A 26,384-nucleotide genomic window follows, 5' to 3' on the forward strand; every position below is an offset into this window, starting at 1 on the left:
CCCCACTGAGCCCCAACTACGGACACCTGGACCCCCACCCAAATGAACCCCATCTTCCCTGCACCCAGACCCTCCCCCCCGCACCCTGCTGAGCTCCAACCACTTTCACTTGGTCCCTGCTGCAGACTCCCATTGCCCCTGCACCTGGAACCTCCCTGTGCATCCAGATCCCCCACTGATCTGCCTGCACCCAGACTGCCCCACACAGAACCCTCTTACCCCCATCTGGATCCCACCACACTAAATCCCCCTGCACTTGGATCGTGCCGCCAGGCTGAGCCTCCCTGCTCACATCTGGTGTGCCTGGCACAAAAGGGGCAGGACCCCAGCATGTTTCTATGGGAGGCATGGCCCTTGTGCTGTGCAGGTTCAGCCTCACTGCCAAGTCCATGTCCCAGGGGGGCGGGGGAGGCTGCAGGGTATTCTCCCACCTCCATGCAGCCACTGGCCTGTGCTCCCCACTGCCATGGTGGAGTTTCCACATTTATTTATTGTAAAAAAAAATTGCAGAATTTTAAAATATTATGCTCAGAATTTGATGCAGAATTCCCTCATGAATATGGGGCACTGTACAGCTGTGATGGTGGGACTGTGAAGGGGGTGCTGGCCAGTAGGGGATCTGTTGGTGGGGGAGCTGGGCAGGGGGCATGGTGTCCAGAGTGCTATGCAGTTGTGGTGGGAGGTCAGTGGGAGGGGTCTCTGGGCAGCGGTGCTGGGCATAGCAGGTCTGGGGGCATTGGGCATAGGAATCTGTGGGGAAGGTCTCTGGGTGAGGGGGCGCTAGGCATAGGGATCTGTAGGGGAAGTCTCTGGGTGAGGAGTGCTGGGCATAAGGGCAGGGCACTGGGCAGGGGGGCAGTGTGGAAGGGGCACGCTGGCAGTGCAGGGCTCGGTGGGCTAGTGTGCGTCTAGCAGTTGTGGGTTTGTAAACAGTACCCTTATGCTGGGCTGAGTGGGGCCACTCCCACTGTACTGCACTTCATTGTCTCCAACCAGCCCATCACTCTGCAGACTGCCTCCCATCACATGCCCCATTTCCCTAATGGGGGCCCACAAAAAGTTAATCTGGCCCTGGAGGGGAGACTTGAATCTGGGTTTCACACATTCCAGGGGTGTGTCCTAGCCACGGGGCTAAAGGTTTTAAGGAGGCTGCGCTCTCTACCACTGCTGCATTTTTGCTTCCAAACAAAGAAGAATAAAAACCCTTGTACATCCTGGGACCCCTAGCCAAGTTCGCCTGTGAGGGGTGAGCTGGAGAAGAGAGATGCCAGCTAGATGTCTCTACCTTGCATAGATGAAGGCAGTATAATAGTTTTCCCTGCCTTCACTGATCATAGCCTCAGGTATAGAGCCAGGCTGTTTGCATGAGGAGTTTGTTCTGATGGAGCTAAACTGGGTTACAGGGAGCGGGGGGGACGTGCTTTTTTAATCCCTCTCTGCATTAAAGTGAACGCTTTTAAGTGGGGGCTGCTAAATCATTCATGCTTCTGTTTGCTTCTTTTAGCAATTTGCTCTCTAATTGCTGCTGTTTGCATTGATCGCGCGCGGGGCGGAAAGGGAGTCTCTGGAGTCTCCCAAGTTGGCTGCTGATTTATCGAGTATCATACCTCCTCCTCTTTCACCTTGCTGGAGCCGCTGGCTCTATTTTAAGGCAGACGCGCATGGCTCAGCACCTGTTCTCCGCTGTCCGGGAAGCAGAGTTTGACAGTTCTCCTCCAGTGTGATCTTTGCCTGGGTTTAGTGTCTGTTTGTTCCCCTTTCCTTTGCTCCTCGCTGTGGCTAGGGGAGCCAGGTTGACTCCCTGCCCCCCTTCAAGAACCACACACACACAAACCCTCCTTTTAAACTTTGTGTTTCTTCTGGATTAAAAGGCGCCTCCGGGTGCGGAGCCAGATCTGAGAGAGACTCTGTGTGTGGCTGAGGGTTTGTTTGCTATGGCTGAAGCAGGACGTCCTGAGAACCCCAGCGAAGAGTCTGCAGCGGATGAGTTCAGTGATATCATCAGGAGCAGATCTGGTAGGAACCGCTTGTTTATTTACTGATGGGGCGTGTGAGTGTGTTAAATAAAAAAGCGCTTGAGCGTGGGCCATTGTCTTGTTTTCTTCCATGGAGGTCAAGAATTCCACTGAAGTTGATGATGTGTTTGGAAAAGTTTCTCTGTTGCAGGAAGGTGTGGATAAAACAAAACAAAACAAAACGCTGAATGTATGTGTACACGGCTACATAGAGAACCCTGTGGAAATGCTAACTTCACACACAAGGCAAAGTGATTACAATTACCCCACCTGTGAAAATAGTTGTATTGTATTTAAATGAAATGGGCACTTCTTTAATTTGACCAGTCACACTTATTACCCTGTCAAGAACTGAATGTTAATGTACAGTATGTTGTACTTTCAGAAAGTTGTTATGCTGACAAGATAGAAAATTTATGGGCAGGTATGCAAAGACAAGGCTGATTATCGTATTCACTTACTGCAATATTAATGCAGTTAGCAGAGAGTGGCATTTAAAATTTAAAGCTATAGGAATAATTTTAAAAAAAAAAACTTTAGGTTGGTTAATGAAGTGTAGAGGGACTTATCCACAAATTTAGAAAAAACTGTGCATTTGGAATAAGTGGTTTGAGTGAAGTTCTTAGTAAGTATTTATCGTTCTTATAGAATATAAAAGATCTTGGACTCAAGCAATCACTAAAAGTTGTGGTTCCATTTGTGTAATAGGGCAGGCTATTAAGCTGTAGATGGAAGCAGCTGTAATGCTTCCCCATATGCTAAAGTTTCAGGTGCCTGGACTCCCTCTGTTTAGTCTTGGAAAGGAACCAAATCTTGGGTAGTGAAGGTATTTATAGACCATTCAGAATTTACACATTTACAATGTAAATAGACTTAGAAATACAGTAGTACTTAATTATTTTATCTTTGAAAAAGTATAAGCTAGTCTGGCAAAGTAAAAAGGCGAGAGGATAACGATCCCTAAGAGAGTGAAAAGTTTTTTTTCCAGTCCAATTTGTAGCACAGCTACCTCAGGAAAACTTCTGCTTCCAGGTGCTTTTTTGTGAAGCTTCTGGCCTATTGATAAATAATTTAGGTGACAAAGTTCTGGGTTGGCAGAATGTAGAATAAACTCCGTTCCCCCCACCCCCAGGCTAGGGTGCATGGTTTTCATTATCCCAGTGTAGAGAGACTCTTGCAATGTTGTAAGTACAAAGGGTCTACTTTTGACTTTACTGTGCAATATTCCAGAAATTAGGAGTCATTGAGAAGAAGCAGTGCATTTAGGTGGATGTTGCTACAGAGATCCTTCCACACCCAATTTTTTTCCAGAACTACTTATGGCTCTGATAACAAAGTTTCTTTATTGAGAAGTTGCATCATTGCAGAATGAAAAAGCTGGAAAGAAAAATTATCCAGCAAACTCCTTCCATGTTGATTTCTAGTCAAGTTAGTGGCACTGCAACCTTCAGCTGCAACAGTGAATTAACCCAGTTCTAAACTTAAACAACTTATATTTTTAGTAGATGTAGAATGGAAGGTAATTACCACCAAAAAAACCAAAAAAAACACACCCCACCCTTAACAACTTTAAAAGGATAATCTATTAGCATGTTTTTATGCATGGGAGTGGATATTAATTGGAAACAAAAAGCTTACATAAAATATTTTTTCTGGGTGTAGGAGGTTGTGATTCTCCAGAGATTGCTTTAGGAAAGTTACTGTTACTATCTTCAGCTGATCACTTAACAACATAACTTATTGCTTAGTAAGTACTTGAGGGTTTTAATATTATTATTTATTTCTACATTGTTTCTTCTGTATAGTTTAATTATAACTTGTGTAACACAAAATCACAAGATGTATTCATATATACACTTCCTTGTTGTCTCTCCCCTCTCTATTTTCCTTGAAAGCCTGTCTCCAGACCAATTTAGGTGACAACAGAAATGTTAAGTATGTTGTACTATAATCTGAGCAAAAAACCTCAAAATGGATAGATAGGGTTTAAAATAGATCTTTCCACTTTGATCTTGTGTCTGAGTGTAATCAAAATAATTTGGATGTTTACAGAAGTCATGGAATTTAGAAAGCAGGTTTTTAGATTATAAATTGTATTGTATCTTTAATAATTCTACCATTGTTTGAGGTTTAGACAGTTTGTGGACCACACAGTTTTAAACAGTAATCAGGAGGAATTTGAACTTTATCATTTCATAGCTTTCATCACAGATGGAATTTTCAAATGGACATAATGGGAGCTGGCAGTCTAACTCCTTTGACTTTCAAAGGGAATTGAGCATCTCACTCTCATAAGAAAATCTGATCACACATGTAAACAAGCAAGCAAAAAGACCCACCCAACACTGGAAGCTTAAAACTATGTTCAGAGCTTGGTGCTGATTTTTTGGCCACAACTGTTGGGGGGGGGTGTTTGGTCTCCTTTGCCAAAAAAAAGCACAGATTCAGATTGACTGACTGAAACTTTGTCATTCACAAACTTGTTTCAGTTAAAAACATAACAAATTTTTGTTTTGGAACAGCTTTCATCTCAAATTTTAATTGGTTTATTTTTTAAAAAAAGTTAAAATGCAAACAAGACATTTCATTTGACTGAAAGGAATTTTTAAATTTATTTCTTAGTTTGCTGAAAAACTTTCATTTTGGGTTGGCCCAAAACAATTTTCTTTTTCATTTGGCCAGTGAACTGAAAAAATCTGTTGTTCACACAGCATCTACCAGAGGTAAATATTTTTAAATCAGCAGGCTCATGTAACTTGCACCCAAAAGTCCTAGTAGAGTTGACTCAGAGATGTCTAACCCACCAATATTACTGTTTAATAAATATTGCAACAACAGGAAAATTCCAGAAGACCAGAAGAGTGCTAATGTTGTGCCAGTATTCAAAAGGGCAAGCAGGATGATAAATATAGGCAAGTTAGCCTGACATCATTCCTGGGCATAATTTTGGAGAAGCTGGTGTGGGATTCAAATGATAAAGAATTAAAAGATATATATAATTAATGCCAGTTAGCATGGTATTGTGGAAGATGGGTCTTATGAAATTAGGTCTGTTTGACTCTTTGAGGTAACTGTGTAAATATAATATACATAGAATTTGGTAAGGCAAAATTTGACTTAGTACATTCCAGTTAAAAATGTAGCATTGTACAATATCAATAAAGTGCATGATAGATGGATTAAGAACTGGCTAACTATCAGATCTCAAAAAGTAGTGATCAGTGGGGAATCAGCATTGAATGGGGGTGTTCTTATTGGTACTAGGCCTGATGCTATTCAACATTTTCATCAATGATCTGGAAGTAAATATAAATCACTGCTGCTTAAAAGATGCGGATGACCTAAAAATTGGCAGAATGGTAAATACTGAGGAGGACAGAAAGTCTTAAGGAATATTCTTGACTGCTTGGATAAATTGGACCCATATGAACAAAATGTGTTTTAATACAAGCATGTGCAAAGTTCTACATCTAGGAACAAGAAATGCAGGCCATACTTGTAGAATGGGGGACAGTATCCTGAAAAGCTGTGACTATGAATAATAATTCAGGCATCATTTTGAACAAGCAATTCAACATAAGCGTTGAGCGTGGTTCTGTGGCAAAAGGGGCTAATGTGATTCTTGCATTTATGAACAGATGAGTAGCAAGTAGGAATAGTGAGGTGATTTTACCTCTGCATATGGTATTGGAGAAACTGTTACTGGAATAGTACATCCAATTCTGGTGTCCACATTTTAAAAGGCATATTGAAAAATTGAAGAGGTGGCAAAAAAGAATCTTTAAAAAATGATGCAAGGACTGGAGAAAATGCCTTACAGTGAGAGCTCAGTCTACTTAGCTTATCAAAAAAGGAAGATTGAGGTGACTTGGTTATATTGTGCAAGCCCCTTAACAGTTGAAATTACTGGAAATGAAAGGGCACTTTAATCTAGTGGAGATTGACATGACAAGAAACAATGGCTGGAAACAGAGGCCAGCTAAATTCAGATCAGAAAATAGACTTTTTTTTAAAAAAAACCATTAGTGATTAACTATGGGACAGACTGCTGAGGGAAGTGGTGGATTCTCCATCTCTTGATGTCATCAATTCAAGACTGGATGCCTTTCTGGAAGATATGTTTTAGCCAAACATAAGTTTTGGGGCTCAATACATGGGTAACTATATGAAACATAATGCCCTGTGATATACAGGAGGTCACATGGATGATCTAATATTCTTTTCTGGTCTTAAACTCCATGAATCTATGTGGAGTTTTGGCTCCTCTCTTCTTCTTAGCATGGATCTATTTTTCTATAGAGCTCCCTGGTTTAACTCTTGTGTACTATATGGGGTTCAAAAGTCATCCCCTAGCCTTACCTGATTGAAGTTACACAGGAAGCTTACTTCTTATCCTATCTGCCAGCGGCTGGGTACAGTCCATCTGTGCATTGCTATAGGCACTCTTTTCCTCTCAACCTTCAAATTAATAAAACTTTTATAATCCTTTGTCAATTCATAGGCTAGATTTCCATTAATCAATCTATCAAAACTATAAACCTGATACATCTGGACTTCAAGTTTAACTGATTGGTAGATTTGTTGATCCAGACAGCTATGAACTTAGTCCTTCTAATTTCCAAGTTTCACCATAAGGATGTCTGTTGTTCAAACAGCATTAATGAGGACTTAGTTGTTAGCACTTAATGAAAATTTGGAATATGGTTGGTAATGTCTGAAAGAACTTTATGCAAAACCATTTGATTAGGATTGCCTTGTTATGCATAGCTATGTTTTGAATTTAAGTGTACCTGATGTCACATTTGTTGAATGCATGGAGAACAGTCTCCTGTATGTGGAAATTGTGATACTTAACAAAACCAGCCTTTGTGCTTTAATATCTCTGAAACCAGATGTGGTTTTCATAGGACTGGGATTTCTTTACTAGGCATATGACATATAAAGTATCATCATGGTTTCTAGTACATTCTATTTAGGTGCATTGCTAGAATGGTTCATTTAGAGAAATCATTTAAAAAGTGGTAAACATAATTAAAGTGGTAAACAACTTCTGTGCTGTAAAAGAAGCTGCACTCTATTGCTGTTGTCCACATTTTCATTAAAGTTATTGAAATGATTCTATTATTTCTGTAGCAGAGTAATTGCAGTCATTATTAGCAGCAGCAAAAAGAACTAAATCCTAGGCTACGCCATATTTGAATGTAGGCTATAGAAAGAAAGGGGAATCTCTAAGGATTGATTTGTTCTTAACGTCTGTCAATAAACTATACAGTTCCATTGGCTTGGTGAAAGTGAGTGAGCCACTATTGCACCATTGAGGTTTGACTTGAAAGGGAGGTATGGTTTGCGTCTGGGCTGGGAGTGAGGGTTCTGTCCCACCCAAATCTGCTTAGGTATTCACTGTGCAAAGTCACTTCACTTGAGCTTTCATGGAGGAATGAGAGTTCTGCTCTTATGGAAAGAGCAAGTACTGGACAGGAATTAACACTGAGCAGTATTAGAGAAGTAGATAATCTGGAAGAAAATTCAGAAGCAAATTAAAATATTACTTGGTTTCCCAGTTGCATCTTAAAATATATTTAGCCTTCTTGGGCATTAACAATGAATCTCAGAGTGTGCCAAATTCTTATTGAGGGAGAAACTGTAAACCCACCAGTTATTCAGGGCAGTAGCAAAGAGCAGCCCTCCAATCACCATCTGCCTGAAGCATTCAGAGTGGTCAGGCACATTAAGAAAACAGGTGCCAGATGAATGTGTATGTCAACAGTGTAAATACTAACAAAGTCAACAAATGTGACTCCATGTAATGACATGTGTCCCTGATTTGGCATGGGAGGTCTTGCAGATTAGGTGCATCTTTCTGCATTCTGTATTCTAGTCTTCATACTGTACCATTGGCTGGTCTCCTGAAACTGTCATACCATCTTCTGCCTGGGCACAATTCCATTGTAATAAAAGCCACGAGTGCAGGCATGCAAGAAGACCAGTACAGAATGTTCATCATGCTAGAGTATGTGAACCAGATGGCTGTCCAAGAATGTTAAAATGGCATTCTATACAGAGCTGCTGTGTGTGAGGTTAGGGTGATATCTAATCTATTTGAGGTTTTACAGTGTGCTCATTTGGAATTGCTACTCTGGTTGAAAGTTGGATCATATTCAAAAATAAAAGACATAACTTTCATGACTGCTAAAGGTGGAGTTTTGGCTCTGATGAATCAGGATTAGGGTTTTGCAGGTAAAGGAGTCCTATAAATGGAATCTCTATTTCTAAACGCTCTTTGTGTGGGAACAAGTATAGATCTTGTCCAAAGTGGTTTAGTGACACCACCAAGCTACAGAACCTGACAGAAACATGGAGGCCAGAGCAGTGGGCCTCACTTATACTCTTGTGAATTCTGAATGCATTCATCAATAGTTAGCTAACTCTGAGTTGAATGAAAGAAAATATTTAACAAAACAGCTAAACTGCACTGACCACATTCCCTGTCTACACCCCTTCAAACATCCAGCCACAGCAGACCTGTGACACATGAAGTATATAGCTGTTGGTGATGTCCAGGAAAGGTCACAGCAGTTACACCCTGGTGTTCCTGTCCATCTATTTTCTCACATATATGCTGGAGAGATGACCCCTCTGGTCTAAAAGCCAGAACAAATTTGTTACATGTATTTTTTTTTGGACACAGTTGAGTTGCTAGAATTTTCAGTACTGTTTAAAATCAGTGTGTAAAGATTTTATTAACATATAGTAGGTGTACAGTAAGTACAGTGTATTAGAACTTCATCAGTGATATCCAGACCACATTGACTTCAAGAGGAAACATGTACTTGCATCAAAGAAAGGTGGTATCCCTGTATACTGGGCCGGCTCCAGGCACCAGCATTCCAAGCAGGTGCTTGGGGTGGCAATCTGCAAGGGGTGGCAGTCCGTGTGTTTTTGGCCTCAAGCAGCACACCGAATTGCCGCTGTGGATGGCGGGGGCAGTCCGTGTGCCGTTAGGGTGGCATGCGCGTTTCCGCGGCAGTGGCAATTCAGCCGCAGCTTCTATGTTCATCTGTCTGCGACGGCGCAGCTTCTGTCTTCCAGCTGAAGACGGAAGCTGCCGCCAAATTGCCGCCGCCGCGGAAAGGTCCGTGCCGCCCCAATGGCACACGGACTGCCCCCGACGTCAGCAGCAGCAATTCGGCATGCTGCTTGGGGCGGCAAAAACAGTAGAGCTGGCCCTGCTGTATAGTACAATCTTTTAACCTTTGCGCTGCAAGACTGAGATATGTAACTAGGAAATTTTACATTTAGGCTAGTATAGCAGACTTTTTGATTTGTTCAGTGTCTGTATTGTGCATTGAAAGCCTATGCCCTGACTTTTTCAGAAGTGCCGAGCTCTCATGGCTCCTGTTAGTATCCTGCCCACGTCGTCTATATAATTTGAGAGAGGGAGTTATTTAAACAAACAAAAAAGTTCATGTTGCCTTCAAAGTGCTGTTGAAAGACCTGAGAATGAAACTGTGACTACTTCAATGTCCTGTAACAGAAATTAAGTTAATTTCTTTTCAGGAAAGGGCAGATCAGCTAACATTAGTTTGGTTGAGATATTACATTTAACATTGTGAGAGTGAGTTGCGTGATAGTTCATGGGAACATTGCCTTGACAACAGTATTTTTGTGCTTTAAAAGATTCTGGTGTTTTAAACAAATCAAAAGAGATGCTATCGCAGCATTTCTTCAATTAGATCTACAGAAAATATAACATCTGTAAACAATCAGCGTCTTGCATAATGTTTAGTTAGCAGTATATATATTTCATTCTTGTAATAGGGTTAGGGTATACTACAGCCTGGCTAATGTGAATAAGTTCCCAAATTTTGGAACTGATGAGCAAATTTTTTTAGACATTAAAGGTAATATATTCACTTTGAAGAAATTACTCTCTAGGAATTTGTGTTAGATCGTATTGCTAATTTTGTCCCATTTTTTTTTTAATTTCTTACACTAAAGGTAGATAGCTTATTGAAGCTGGCTTTCCTGTTGAATGGACTGTGACTCAGTCACCTGTCAGGAAAGCAAACTGGCAATAAATAGGAACAGTTATTAAGCCAACACCTCCTGTGGTGAGGGTGTGTTTTTTTTGTTTTTTTTAAACAGTATTAATAGCTTGGGCCATACTGTCACATCAAATACAAGAAGGGAATCGACAAGGCTACATAGGTATGGTAGTAATACAAACTAGCCTTTTTATATAGGTGCTTATTCCCACCATCACCTTTATTTTATTGTACTTTGAGCTATGAAGAATGGCTAAATGGCATTTAGCCAATGTTATCTGTTAGACAAGGGTGACACGGTGGCTCAAATTTTCCTAATTTCCAGTAATGTTTATAATGCTAGAGTATCTTCAAAGTAAGTTGATATCAAAGTACTTTGATATCATGTTCTTCAACATCAAGATCATAAATAAAAATCCAAAGCACTAAAATTATAATATATCTTTATTTAGAAGCCACCCTCAAGTAGGTTGATTTCACTAGCAGGGGAAATAGTTTCACCCAGCTATAGTTACAAAGAGGCAGCAGCATAATGGCCCCCTCATGGAATCCTGCCTCTCTAAAGGCTCTGATGCTGAAAGCTGCTTCTCATGGGTGAGCTCCTGTGCAGAAATCAACAAACCACAACAGATTTCTGCAGATGCTTAAAATGTTACACAAAACTTCCAACAATTCTTTTTTGCCAAGGGCAAAAGGCAATTTTCAATGTTTCCCTTTCACCTTGGAGAAAGGGCCTACCTCTTGCAGCATGAAAAGCCCTGTTCCCAAAAAAATACACATCCATCTCATTAAAGGGGCTGCTTTGGCTCATGTTCTCCACTAGGCTTCACTCATTCAGAGCAACTTACAAGATAGAGGCCTAAGAAAAAAATCGTGCCCTACTTCAAACAAGTCTCCCATTGTGTATTGCCTAGAAATGTTCTTACCTCTATGTGCCCAAGCTCAGGAGGAAGCTCAGCTCAGACTCTACTAAACTACCCAACTTCAGCGCTATAATAAATATACCTGTGCCTTTTCAGACTGCAAAACATGAACTATAGCCCTTACAAAGAAAACCCCAACATTGAATTGCTCATGCGGAGAAACTTTTGGTGCAAAATGGTCAATACTCTTATTGATGCTAGTGTTTTATGATCCAGTGTTCTATCCATTGCCTGTTTGATACTGCTGTGTGTTTAAACCAGTTGCTTGGGGCCTGGTGAGCCCCACCCTGTTTTTGTTATCTGATAAAAATCTTGTGCTGAATTCCAAGGTTAGTGTTCCACTGTCCTTATTAACCTAAATGATTGATATCCAGCGCATGGTGCGATTGAATTACGCTGCAGCATGGAGTCAGCTACTATAAACAGTATTATCTACATAAAGGTTTGGCAGTGCTGCTGAAGTGCACATTTGCTTATGTGCTGAAGGGATGGTTGGATCATCACTTTTTTATTAGGCAGCTAGTACAGGAGGTAGCTAATCTTGTATTTCTTATTTGGAAGGGTCATTGTATTTTAAAGATCTATACGGAGATTAAAAATGAAACTTTTTACTTGTCTTATGTATGCCTCTTTGTGTGCCTTCAACTGAGTCAATGTGGAGAATGGTGCACCTACCATGGATCCTGCTACTCCCAAAAGACAGCATTTGTCCCAAACTTAGTGTAAATTTACTCTGACCACTTTCATCTCCTTTTCTCTGCAGAAGGGCTAAGGGTATCATTAGGAAAAAGAGAAACTTAAAATTGATTTTTTTTTAATATCCACGTTCTGCCCAAACTAAAATGATGAGAGAGAAATAATATAAAGAACATCTGAAAATATAGCTACTGGAGGGGTGAAAGATGCTGAATGAGTTTTAGCAACAGATAAACTCACTGTGAAAGCAAAGGACTCTGTAACACTCTTTATTCAAAGGAGCTTTTTTTTCTTTCAGTAAACAACCTCTGACTCTTGTCTCGAGGCACTACATTAACAAATGATCATCTGATGCTGAACTATTATTTATCCATGATTCCATGACTTTGTGACATTAGCTTTTTGTCAGATGACGTCGTCTGCCCTTTTCATTTTCTTTAATTCCAATGGTTCATTGTTGTTTTGACATTTTAGTTTATCAAATTGGTTACAACCAGATGCGTATAACATGTACTCGATGCTTATTTATGCCAACATATGTTATGTTCTAAGATCAGTGGAAATAAGCTGATGATGTTAAGATTGATCATGTAATGGATTGGTAATATTGGAGGGGCTTTTTGTTCACTGGTTCTCAATACATACTGTGAATTATCACCATGTCCATATGCATCTTCCAGAGAGGTCAGTCTGTGAATTCTGCCCTGAGGTTTGTGGCCTACACGTACACCATGAAGTGTCAGATCTGTGACCCATACCAGTTTTCTCAGCTGAAGGGGAGAGAATTCTGAAGTCTCTCTAACATCACAACAGACATGTCTGTTGCCAACAAAACCGGCAGCTGGCACAACTAAGTCTCTCTTTTATGCAGATTTTTGGATAATTAAGCTAATTCAATTAGGCTTTTGTGATCTTTTCCTTATTGTATAAGTCTCAAGGGTAATGTTTTCGTGAACAATAGAGACACAAAGTTAAGAATTGAAATTATGTGCTTTAGAATACCAAATCCTCTTAAGTGCATATCAGCTTCATCTTCAACAGGGTTTCCTCAGTAATGGTAATTAGTTTGCACCCTTGCAATCCCGTGCTGAATTCTTTGGCCTAACCTTGCATTCCTTACTCAGGAATAACTCCAGTTGACTTCAGCTGAAGTCTTGCTTGAATGAAAACAAAGGGCCACATTCTACCCACAATCTGTGTATTGAACCCCCACTGGATCCCCAATGGGATTTGCTCCCTCTCTGAAGCTCCTTTCTCAGTTGTGGCTTCCTGCTCTTGACTCTAGGAAAGGCCTTCTTTCTCCAGTGTGCCAAGAAACTTTGCTATCTTCCTTCCACTTAGGATGGAAGAATCCCATGCACTTCTACAGACTAGGCACTGATTGGCTAGGCAGCAGTTCTGCAGAAAACAACCTAGGGGTTATAGTGGATGAGAAGCTGGATATGGGTCAACAGTATGCCCTAGTTTCCAAGAAGGCTAACGGAATTTTGGGCTGTATAAGTAGAAGCATTACCAGCAAATCAAGGGACGTGATCATTCCCCTCTATTTGATTTAGTTGATTTAGGTGGGTTTGGTCCTGCTTTGAGCAGGGGGTTGGACTAGATGACCTCCTGAGGTCCCTTCCAACCCTGAGATTCTATGATTCTATGACATTGGTGAGGCCTCATCTGGAGTACTATGTCCAGTTTTGGGCCCCACGCTACAAGAAGGATGTGGAAAAACTGGAAAGAGTCCAGCAGAGGGCAACAAAAATGATTAGGGGGCAGGAGCACATGACTTATGAGGAGAGGCTGAGGGAACTGGGATTGCTTAGTCTGCAGAAGAGAAGAATGAGGGGGGATTTGATAGCTGCTTTCAGTTACCTGAAAGGGGGTTCCGAAGAGGATGGATCTAGACTGTTCTCGGTGGTAGCAGATGACAGAACAAGGAGTAATGGTCTCAAGTTGCAGTGGGAGAGGACTAGGTTGGATATTAGGGAAAACTTTTTCATTAGGAGGGTGGTGAAGCACTGGAATGGGTTACGTAAGGAGGTGGTGGAATCTCCTTCCTTAGATGCTTTTAAGGTCAGGCTTGACAAAGCCCTGGCTGGGATGATTTAGTTGAGGATTGGTCCTGCTTTGAGCAGGGGGTTGGACTAGATGGTCTCTTCCAACCCTGATATTCTATGATTCCAGTCTCTCCTTGAGTCTTATCACTTTCAGTCAGCCATGTGCTAATAAGGCTGAGAATACACTAGCATTTTTCTTCACATTTTCCACCCTTTAACTTTCAACAGTGCAGTTCCACCAGTTGTAGCAATGAGGGGAATGGTACAGTATGACCCTTGGTATGGGATGCAGGATTTGGTCCCGTGTGTTTTATTGTAAATGCAACCAAGTTTTATCGCAGATATTTGTATTGGGGGCACATATTTACATACATGAGCATAGCAAGTGGCCTGCCAGTGTTGTAAAGAGAGCGATCACTACTTGTATATTGTCTCATTGCTGTGTAAAGTTATGGCACTAGATCTAAGTGACATTGAAGCTGCTATCTTGTCGTTCAAAACTACAATTTTGGAATACAACAGGAATACTGTTAAGAGCCTGGTTTACAGTCTGGCCCCAGTCACATGGCAAGATTAAGTACTCTGTCATAATAGCTAATGAATGTTGTTCAATTCAAACTCTGAACAAGATATGTCACCCTAAAAAACAATAGTAGTATCCACATCAGGATGAGTACAAATGTATTCTAAAGGGAGAGAACTTAAGGAAGTATTGGAACCTCCTGGAATATAGGTCTATTAACAGGAACAAATGGTCTTCTAGATAAGAGGGATTTAGCAATGTAATTTCTACTTGGAATTTTTGGAAATGTTTTATGTAAGTGATTTCCCCCCCGCGCCCCCTCCCCCGCCCAAAGCACTGCTAACAAACTAAATGGCAGACATTTAAAAATAACCAACTGAATTTCTGAAATTGTTACATAGCGCCCTAAACGTACATGACATTTAAAGGACCATGGTGCTTTTGCTTTACACAATAATTTATACTTACCAATTTAGTTTAAAAATGGTTAAATATCGTCTAAAAATAACTTCTGAACAGTGCTGTAAACATGTCATGCAGTAGGAAACAACATCTATAACTAGTTTAACTTACTGTTTCAGGTCTCTCAGATGGTAAAACCTAAACTCGTGATAGGGTAAAAATGCACAATTAGTTCATTTAATCCAATATGTATGTTGCAAACATATATCTTAAATTATTGATTCAGTGTGGGGAAAATGGGGGGGAGTGTAATTTCATTTTAAGGTGGCTTATCAGATATTTCCATGTAAATTAAAAATAATGTTACTGGCAGCAGTTTATAGAGATAACATTTGCAAAAATAGCAACTTGGTGAATATAGAGAGATTTTTCAAAACTCTCTCAGATGTTAAATTATTAAAATCTAATCAAATCTCAGAATGCCCACAGGAGATGCACATGTTTTGATCCTGCAAAAAGATTTACCTGTGCAGACCTATGAGCCTGAGTGAAGCTTCTCTGAAGCCAATGTGACCTTGAGTGGGAATATCCCTTTGAGCTCTCACAGCCTTCATGTGAAAATGAACACAATTCTTGTCTCACCAAATATATACATATCACTGTGATAAGAACAAAATAGAACCCCATTGAAGAAAATGGGTTGCATGGATGTAATTGAGAGTGGAATTTGGTCCAGTATTTTCTTTATAGGTAAGGTTTTTAGAGTTACTTGTACAAGCGACTCTTAAGAGATTGTGAGTGCCACACTTAAGTATTGTTTCAGTGCACGCATGTGCAATGTATAGAAAATAGATTGATTTCTGGTATTAAAAATGACTTTCTTGAGTTATTCATAGATATTGTTAGGGGATAAAGGTGTGAACAACATGTTTTAAAACAGTGACACTCAAACTTTTTTACTGGTGACCCCTTTCACATAGCAAGTCTCTGAGTGTGACCGCTCCTTATAAATTGAAAAGACTTTTTAAATATATTTAACACCATTATAAATGCTGGAGGAAAAGCGAGGTTTGAGGTGGAGGTTGACAGCTCGCGACCCCCCATGTAATAACCTTGCGACCCCCTGAGGGGTCCTGACCCCCAGTTTGAGAACCCCTGTTTTAAAACATCATTCATATATGAGCTATTTAGGGCTCTGTAGGCCTGCTAGATTAAATTGTAGCACTGGTGTTCAAACCCTGATCAGAAACTCTTTTTAAGCAAGTCATAGCAGGTGGTATGTTCTACAAATTGTCATTCATGTGATCCAAGAGGTAGGGAGCCAAATTCTGATGTGGTATAAAATGATTGCAGCTCTGTGGATTTTAGTAGTCAATGGTGTTACATCCACTTGACACGTGAATTTAGCAGCATTATACCCACTATCACCATCCATTTCTGAATCTGGCTTTTTAGATATTCTGTAAAAAGCAGTTATATTTCTTCAAGGGATGGGCCCAATAAGGTTTTTGTTGAAACTCAGGTATAGATTTTCATGAGAGAAGGCTATGTCTTATAAAAGATGCTTGTAGTTATTGAATTTTACATGTAAATTGATGATAGTTAGGACTTTGCATTCTGTAGAATGGGTCAATCAATTTTAAAGCATTTTATGTATATAAAAGAATCAACTCTAAAAAAGTTCCTGTAAAATAACTGTTAGTAGCCAGAGTTTTATAAATGGGGAACCTATAGCACAGAGAGGTTCACAGACTAAGCTGAGGTCATACAGCGAGTTATTAAATGGAGTGAGGAATAAAAGCCAGAACTTCTGATAATCAGTTTCCTACTGTAACAACTGTACTGTACATCTTCACTAAACAGAGGTAATTCTGGGATATAGTTTCTAATATGTCGTTAGGTTAACTCTGCACAGTAAACAGTCACACCAAAAGCGTGAAGTTGGTATAATAAATACTATGGTCAGCAGAACTATTAGAACAATAACCACCACAGTGGAATGACTGTTTGTCTCACATGTTCTTTCTTCAGTCTCTAGTTTTAAAATTTATTTTGAATACATGTGTTTAAATTGGAACCAACTTGAAACAAAGGAACACTTACACAAAAAAAATCAATGTATTTTTCCTGGAATGTTTGTGTCTGTTGCTGTCAGGGGCGGCTCTAGGAATTCCGCCGCCCCAAGCAGGGCGGCACGCCGTGGGGCGCGCTCTGGTGGTCACAGGTCCCGCGGCTCCGGGGGACCTCTTGCAGACGTGCCTGCGGATGCTCCACCGGAGCTGCGGGACCAGCAGACCCTCCGCAGGCATTTCTGCGGGAGGTCCACCGGAGCTGCAGGACCAGCGGACCCTCCGCAGTCATGCCTGCAGGAGGTCCACCAGAGCCGCCTGCCACCCTCCCGGCAAAATGCCGCCCCAAGCGCGCGCTTGGTGCGCTGGGGTCTGGAGCCTGCCCTGGTTGCTGTTGTTTAGGTGTATATAGAATAAAGCTGTTTTCTCTCCTTAGCCGAGCTACTCGTTCTCTTTGATTCTGCTGTCACGTGCCATCCTGTCTTTAGGTTTGTGTTACCACAGAAAAATGCACTGATGTTAAAAGTCAACGTTATGATTTCAGTACAGGATTAAAGAGGAAGAGATGTCTAGGGATGGTCTAGAAAATATTTAGTCCTGCCTTGAGTGCAGGGGACTGGACTAGATGATCTCTCGAGGTCCCTTCCAGTCCTATGATTCTATGTCAAAGTATAAATGAGAAAACAATTACTGAAACCATGACCAAGAAGTGTTTAAAAGATGCGGACCCATAAAATGGATGAATGGTTAAAATGTTGAAGTATGTACTATGGCTGCATACCTGCACAGAGCTCTCCGTGAGTGTGTTCTGAAACATAACTGTTCTTATCAGCTAATATAGGAAAAAATGATTACTGTAGGGAAGACATAAATGTAAATTGGTACAAGGCAAAGACAAAAAAGAGAGACAGGTGCACCCTCATATCAAATCCTTCCTTATAGTATATCTTAATCATACAGTTTGTAGAGTCTATGAAGTCCAAGACAAGCACTAGATTGTAGCCCGCATTGTGGTTTCTCCAGGAATTCTCTTCATTCTGGTATCTCACTGTACAGCTTCCGTATTGTGGAAAAAGTGGAGGACACAGAAGGCATCGAAGTAGATAGTACAGTGCTTTACCATTTTTGTTATTGCTTTGTGTACTGTGGTCAGTATTCAGACACTGCACCACTCACTTTTCTACTGTTTTGAGGAGTAATCCAAAGGAAACAATGTCAAAATAATCATAGGTATTTAGCTATGGAAAATTCATCTTATTATGCGTAACAGTAATTTGTGTTTTGTTTAAAAAAAAAAAAAGCCCTAGCTCCTGGAGTCATGGGGTTATAAGTAAACTTCAGTCTTCATTTTTTTTTTAAAAAGTTTCTAGTCTTGATGTTTTTTAACTTTTTTTTTCCCTGCCTTTTTTTTTCCCCTCTGTAGCCATGAACTCTAAAGGCTGAAATCCAAAAGCTAATTAAACCAAACATTTATTTCTTTAAAAAAATCTCATGATGTGTAAATGGTCAAACTAGGTCTTACACATAAAGTTTACTGGAGCTCCAGTGGCCAGAATGATTACAGGTGGAAAGCTTGATGATTTTTGAAAGAGACCGCTTTCAACAGCAAGGCACTTCATAGGTAAGGTGATTTAAATTTCTGTGCTGAAGTGAGAGTACCTAATTCCTTCGTGATATTAGCAGTTCTGTATGACTTGGCTTAGAAGGCTGAAGATGTACCAGTAATACAGTGAGTAGATGTGACGGAATATTTAATCTGGTGACATTTTGGGGAAATAGTGGTTTGTGAGGTGCTTTCTTTTTTTGGGGGAGGGGAGGGGTACATGTTGTTAAGAGTATAGAACAAGGGAGAATGAATGCGAACCAAGTAAATTCTCAAAGATGAGCATAATGGCAATAAAGTCTCAAAAATATGGAGTGATAGGAATCACTTATTGAAAAGTTGAAAGGATTTCATCTGAGTTGATCTAACAGCATGGGTGCATTCATACAGGCATGACGCATAGATGACAAAATCCTTTAATATAAAGGCACTGGATCAGAATGTTTAGAGGAAGCAGAGCAGGGAATGTGCCGACTATATTCAACACTCTGGATAGTCTAACTGAACTGCATTGTAGCAGATATAGGCTTAAAACTTAAAAAACTTACTGCCCAAATACATTTGTTAGTTTCTAAGGTGCCACAAGTACTCCTCGTTCTTTTTAAGTTTTAAGTGTTCATTTTTTTAACCAGTATGAAGTTACAACTTACAGGCCAGGCCAGTTTGTTTACCTGCCCCGTCTGCAGGTCCGGCCAATCACGGCTCCCACTGGCCACGGTTCGCCGTTCCAGACCAATGGGGGCTGCGGGAAGTGGCGTGGGCCAAGGGACTTACTAGCCGCCGCTTCCCACAGCCCCCATTGGCCCAGAGCAACGAACTGCGGGCCACTGGGAACCATGATTGGCCGGACCTGTGGAGGTGGCAGGTAAACAAACTGGCCCGGCCTGCCAGGGGCTTTTCCTAAACAAGCGACATCCCAAGTTTGGGAAACACTGTTTTAATGCATAATTCATCTTTTACCCATAGCTAAATATTATTCTGAACTGCTAAAATGCCAAATTATAGGCCCAAATCCACAATTCCCATGCTGGAAAAAGGCCAATTGGTATCTTGCTTTCAGAATGACTGACTACAAGATTAGCTGCTAATGAGATGAAACCAAGTCCTAGTTTAAAACCCGTCAGATTTTTCTTCTCTAGAAGTAAGAGAAAAACTTTAAATGGGAGGAATAAAAACTAGAGCTGGTTGAAAATTGTGTTTGATTTCACCAAATTGTTTTGGTCAAAAATTTAATTTAAAAAAAAAAAGCAGAACTACAAAATGCTTAAAAATTGAAACATTTTGTTTAGACTTTTTTTAAATGAAATGTTTCCAGTTTTCAGTGCAAAATGATTTTGTTTCAAAATTGCCTTTAATTTTACTTTTTAAAAAAGTTTTTAAAATGGTCAAAATCAAAATGAAACAATGTAACTCACTTGTAGCTGGACCTGTGTGGTGCATGTTGAACAACTTTGCCACTTGCACCCCCTTTATGTTACTTTAATATTTAAATTGCAAATGAATTTGGCCTAGAGACATCCCCAGGAGATGCATCTGCTTACTCCAGACTGAATTTGACTGATGATTTTTGTCTGTTGACCTCACAAATAGGAGATATATGCCGCAGCATAACAATATAAGCATTTAAGTTTTAATAGCTGTCACTGGAAAAATTTAAAAAGGGAAGCATGAATAGGTTCTAGCAAGCTTTCTCTTAAGTGTTTTTCATAACCAGTTGTTTAAATATTGAATACAATGCAAATATAAACAGTTACTCTTTTACAAGGAGTCACTTCATTAAATATCTATTCAAAGGATATAATTCATACGTTACTGTTATATGACAGCAAGATTGGAAGATGCTTATCTCAAGAGCAGGAAATGTATCAGATAATAGAATTTGCAAACTAGGGACTTACATACCTTTCTCCAGAGCTAATAAGATTGTGAACCTGACAAGCTTTGCCAGAAGAGATTTTAAGTTTCTTTGAACCAACTAGTGAATGCCCCATTACTTTGCGTGTGCGCACACACTGCATCTCTCATGAAGAGCAAAGTTTAAAACTTAATAACATTGGCCACTGTAATGCACAAGATCAGAATATAAATTTTCAGCAGGAAGCCACTCCCTCAAGCTTCTCTTCCCATATATTCTGCTTCTAGTAAACCTGCATATTCAAGGATTCTCTTTTTATCAGATCTTTCTTCCAAATGTGAAACTCCAGAGATGTCTTCTCCACTTATGTCCTACTCTGTAAGTTCTTATGAGATTCTTTTTCATCCCTGAGATGCTGATGACACCTTTTTTGCTGCGCATGGTGCAGGCTCATGTTGAAATATCCTATCTCCCATTCATTCCCTGTGTGATGCATCTTGTGTCTCCAGGCTCCCCACTAACAAGACTCCCTTGTTTCTCAAAACATGTTTCCTATGCTGTGCATTCCTGTCCTGGGATTCATGTTACCCTGTGCTCCCTGATCCTCTGTCATATTCCCAACCCCACCAGTATGCTTCTCCTCATGTTCATCTGTGCACACCCAGAATCAGGCCAGGGATGCACAAATGTGAAGATCTACAATGGGAAATGAGTCTAACAGGAAAAGAGCCTAGCATCTTGTGAAAGGGAAGAAACAGGTTAATTTGTTTCACTGGATGAAATCCTGGCCTCACTGAGGTCAGTGACAGTGTTCTTTGGCCTGTATTTTAAATCAGGTCAGACTAGAATGATCTTAATGGTCCTTTATGTCCTTTAAAATCTATAAATACATAGGGTCAGGATTTCACCAATATGTGTATCTTTCTTTCAAAATGTTATGTCCAAAATATTACGTGATCTATTAGAGTTGCCTTTTATTTCAGAAAGTGTTTTGTATCTATAAAGTATAATACTGTGAGCTAAATACTTCATTCTGCTGTTTCAGTTTGAATTACCAGGGCTTCAAAATCTTCATGGAGCAATATGTTGCAACATAGCATTCTAGTCTGAAATAAGTGATAGCTAGCACCCCATTTCTTTTTTTAAAAATGGATTGATTTTTTTTTTGGATACCTAATTATATCTCCCCTAGTATGTGCTCATGCAAAGAAGGGCAAAATTAAGCCCAATACATGCACTCTATTCCTAATGCAAATGCTTTGTTTTTTCGCTTACGATGATGTTCCGTGACTCTACCGTATATCTGCCATATCTGCTTACATGAAGATGAGAGAGTCATGAGAGAAGAAATAACAGAAGTCATTGTAGTGAGATAGATAAAAGATAATGGTGGTGATAAGACATCAGATACAATATATGTAGTAGTCGTTTTTTCCCACCTCCAATATCATTAATCCCCCCCACCCCCACTTAACAAATATGGGCATTGATTAGATGTATGTGCCGTTTGTGGTCTTGTTGTTGTTTTTTTTGTTTTTAAAGGTTACTAAAGTGCAAAAATTGTCTTAGTTGGGAAAAATAAATAGATAATAATTTAAGATCTATGAATTTCTGCTTTTGCATTTTTGACAGCCACATATGAGCATAATGGATGGAAACAAAACAAAATTCTGGAACTAGGATAAAAAGAACCAAATAGTTCAATGCACAATAGGATTTTTTTTAATCTATTCTTGTTTGTATTTTTGGAATACCTTGAACTGTGAAAATGCAATTTTAGTGGAAAAACCTTTTACTTAAAATTATGTAGCAGAAACTGCCTTGTTTGAGTCTATTAAGCTGTGTGTGCTCATGGGACATCTTAGATGTTGGTTTCCTGTCTTTGTAATCAAAACCAGTTAACGATAGTCTAATACTTAACATGTGATAAATACTTATCTTGCATGGAATCTTTGCAATACAATTGACTTCTTAATAATATTATATTTAGCTACAGGCAAATCAATTCCTATGTAATTGTGAAAACTGGCAGTGTACAGTCCTGGTAGATTGGTTGCAGATGTGGCTAACTTTGTTTTTACTTTGGTTTTCAGTTTAACCCCTTCAACCTTAAAAGCCACCCAAGTGAAATACTTTGCATACGGTTATAAACAAATGCAGTAATTAAAGGGTTAACTATTTCAAGAATAGTCTGATAAATTAAAACACCAAATGAAGGCAAGATAAAAGCTTTTTAAAAAAAAAATCATATGTCATTCTTCTGCTGTGAGTGTGATTTTGCTTAACTTAATCTTTATGGGGTACATTTTCCCATCCATGAGTAGGTAATTACACAATAAAACCCCAAGTCTGTGACACTGATGATGAGGATATGCTTCAATATCTCATATTTCATTCTGGTTAGTGGTGTATATGATGTCGTTGGCAGCATACAATTTCCTTGTACAGTGTCAGAGGACTCAAAATATCTGGTGCATGCTTCACCTCGGGTTAAAAATATGTTTGCTTCCTGCAAAATGTAGCATTGAGTATCTCATATCCACAATAATTGCCTTGCTTTCGATTGCAGCGAGTATTAACTCATTAGCATTCAGCACAATTACCAGAGTGTGAAGGGAGGTGGGGGGGGGAAGAGATGAGAGAGAAATGAAAAGAAAACACTTTTTTTTTAATGGATTCTGCTGAGTATTTGTGCAAGGTTTCTTAGATAGCCACTCTTGGTGAAGTAACTAGCACATGATGTGTAGCATAGATCACCGAGGGTGCCCATAGCTGGCACAAAAGAGTGTTTAATTTTGTATTTGCCAGCTGGCTACTAACAATCAGACTGGGAAGGAGGAGGATGACAGAGACTAAAGGCTTAGAATCCATGTGAGGGAAGTGTGACAACAGTGAGTCGTCATTGCATTATCCATCCCTTACTGCAGCACCATGAACAATTATTTTAGCTAGAATTAAGATAACTGGTATCATAACACTGCATCTCTCTGCCAAATAACTGCTGCAAGTTCTTTAGTTTGTTACCCACCTATGTCTTGGCTTGTTGAGGGGATGGGAAAGAAAAGTCCCCATTTTTGTGTTCCAGGCCTGGCCAAGTGGGTTGGCAAATAGCAAAAGTACCATGTTGTTGTGGTACAATATGAACAAGAACAGAAGGATAATCCTGGTACAAAGTGGGAAATTACATTATAGTGCAAATACTCGACCACTGTTCTAGTGGAATTTACCACACAGCTACAATCCTTTTACAAGAAAACACAAACCAATAGGTGGCATTTTATTAGTAAACTACTGTCTCTGTAGTACCATCTGACACACTCTGTCATCCTGGATTCTGCTTAATGTTGACTAAGCCTCAAAGCTGTAAGAGTGTGAACCCCATGCTGGTGGTTGACACCAGAGCTTAGTTTTGTAGCTTCACTTTTTTCATTTTTCTTAAGTATTTTGACAAAAACTAGTCCTTACAGATGGACCTAGGGAACGAGATGTCTGTGGGGACGTATCCCACCTACCAAATGTAGGGACTGAATTGCTGTGGTTGTGTTGCTAGCATAAATTCGCGTAGGAGAACAAAATAAGGCTGCTTACTGGGCATAGAAATGTAGCTTAAACTGCCCATTACATCTACTTTTCAAAACCAAGACCAAAGATTCAAATTGTTGCAATGAAACAGATTATTTTTAGTTCAAGAATAAAACCATTGTCTGTGTTACTGTAGTCTGGTGTGTAACAGAATTAAATTCTTGTCCTCTTTGCTGCTTTTTCCTCAGTCAGTATTGAGAGTGCGGGGGCAGAGATTTGGCCTGGAAGATAAACAGTTTCCCCAAAATGAGACACCCAGAATACTCTGTGTAATAGTTTTAAAATACACCGCTACCCCGATAGAACACGAATTTGGATATAACGTGGTGAAGCAGCGCTCCGGGGGAGGCGGGGCTGCACACTCTGGTGGATCAAAGCAAGTTCAATATAACACGGTTTCACCTATAAAGCGGTAAGATTTTTTTTTTTGGCTCCCAAGGACAGCATTATATCGAAGTAGAGGTGTATTTAAAATATTATTTTTGCATCATTATGCTAGGCATGCAATTTCAGTAGTTTTAAAAGTGCGCCACAATCTTATTTCTGTAATGATATTATTAATGTGTTATCATGTTAAGCACTTTGTAATCATATTATGTTTGAATTGTAAGGCTTCACTGTAGCATTTTATAGTGGCTAATGTCATACAGTGGGAACACACATCCATTGTATTAGTGAAGATGAAAGTAGATGATGACTGCTCATGCAGTCACACTTTCATCGGTTTGCATAAATAAAGCTCTGCTTTTATTATTAAAACAATATTGCCCTGGAAATAGACCCTATATAATATTGAGTGAAGTGCTGTATATCAAGAACAATTTGTTAGCTATATTGCTTTTCATGGTGTCTGCCTTTCAGCTGCCCCAGTATTCTTTAGTCGCTGTTAACAGCCTTTTTAAAGACTATAGCTGAAGTGCTTGCCAAGAATTTAAGTGGACCGTGAAACATATGAGAGTGTAGCAGTTTTTAGAACTTACTTTCTGAAACTCCTTGATTTTTCTTGAAAAGATTTTTGACTTTGTTCTTGTGTATACAGCTGTTGATTAGGCTGCAACAATGAAACCAAACACAGAAATAGCAACGTTGCTGTTGATATTGGGAATAACTGGGGAAAAATAGAAGTTTTTGGTGTTAGTGACACCTGGGATGTTTTGTAATGAAATACTTGACTGCACCATTCAGTTAGTACGGCTTGTTCTGGGGTATGTGTCATATGCAAGCAACTTTCTACTTGAGAGATACTGAATGCAATTTTTCACCAAACAGTGAGGATATAGAAAATATTGTCATGTTCTAGGCCTAAATTTGAGCCCTAAAAATTAGAGGCAACATCAAGAGCCCATTGAAATCAGTGGGAAGACTTCAATGGGCATTTGATAAAGCACCACAAACCTACAACTGGCAGAAACCTTCAGAAGCAGGGGCAGCTCCAGGCCCCAGCATGCCAAGCACGTGCTTGGGGTGGCATACCACGGGGGGGGGGGGGGCGCTCAGCCGGTCGCCGGGAGGGCGGCAGGCTGCTTCGGTGGACCTCCCACAGGCATGCCTGCGGAGGGTCCGCTGGTCCCGCGGCTCCGGTGGAGCATCTGCAGGCGCGTCTGCGGGAGGTCCACCGGAGCCGCGGGACCAGCGGACCCTCCGCAGGCGCGTCTGCGGGAGGTCCACCAGAGCCGCGGGACCAGCGACCGGCAGAGAACCCCCTGCGGCGTGCTGCCGTGCTTGGGGTGGCGAAATGGCTAGAGCCGCCCCTGTTCAGAAGCACCAAGTAACACGAGAAAGGCAGGAGGCTGCCAACTTGCTAAATGGCAGGCAGTTTGAAGCTCCTTGTTTGGAAGTAGGGAATCTAAGTAGGAAGAATACAGGTTTCCCTAATAATATAGTAAAGCAGAGATTGATAGATTCATGTTGGCATGCATCTCAGCCACCAGCTGCCTCATAATGACATTGCCAGCTGTGATACGAGTAGGACTGATTTCTAGGCTGTATCTTTAATTGTAGTGTTTGTTTATTTATTTTCTGATACATATTTTATTTAATGATTCATTTAATTATTTTAATATCTCTAAATAGTTTGGGAGTGGGGAGGCAAGAGATGAAAATTGTCAGACAGAAGGAAGACTGGGTTATACCCAGAAGGAAGCCACTGTGTACTTACCATATTTGTATTTCAATTAGGGGTCTAAAACATTGAACTGCTTTTAGAACTCTACTTAGAAATGACTATGGAACTCCACAATTGTGAGGGTGATTAACTATTAAAGCAACTTACTCAGGCCTTGTCTACACTACAAGACTATTTCGAATCTACTTAAGTCGAATTTGTGGATTCGACCTTATGAAGTCGAATTTGTGTATCCACAGTAAATACACTAATTCGAATTTCTGAGTCCACAGTAACGGGGCTGGCGTCGACTTTGGAAGCGGTGCACTGTGGGAAGCTATCCCACAGTTCCCGCAGTCCCCGCTGCCCATTGGAATGCTGGGTAGAGCTCCCAATGCCTGCTAGGGGGAAAAATGTGTCGAGGGTGGTTTTGGGTAACTGTCATCATTGAACCGTCAATCACGCCCTCCCTCCCTGAAAGCTCCGGCGGGAAATCTGTTCGCGCCCTTCTCTTGTCAG

The 26,384-nt window shown here is 40.3% G+C and overlaps 1 protein-coding gene across 2 annotated transcripts in view; it reads left to right on the forward strand.

The window, feature by feature from the left end:
• The first annotated feature begins 1,196 nt into the window (after positions 1-1,196).
• DMD (dystrophin) overlaps positions 1,197-26,384 on the forward strand; it is a 2,044,659-nt gene continuing 2,019,471 nt past the window's right edge. The window contains exons 1-2 of one of the 2 annotated variants that reach the window (XM_044996713.1): positions 1,197-1,343; positions 1,872-2,016. In XM_044996713.1, the coding sequence (XP_044852648.1) occupies positions 1,935-2,016 (82 nt within the window). In that variant the 5' untranslated portion in view covers positions 1,197-1,343; positions 1,872-1,934. The remainder of the gene's footprint in view (positions 1,344-1,871; positions 2,017-26,384) is intronic. The other variant, XM_044997415.1, reaches the window with a different exon arrangement.

Source organism: Mauremys mutica, chromosome 1, assembly GCF_020497125.1.
Source record: "Mauremys mutica isolate MM-2020 ecotype Southern chromosome 1, ASM2049712v1, whole genome shotgun sequence".
NCBI classification, from domain to species: Eukaryota; Metazoa; Chordata; order Testudines; family Geoemydidae; genus Mauremys; species Mauremys mutica.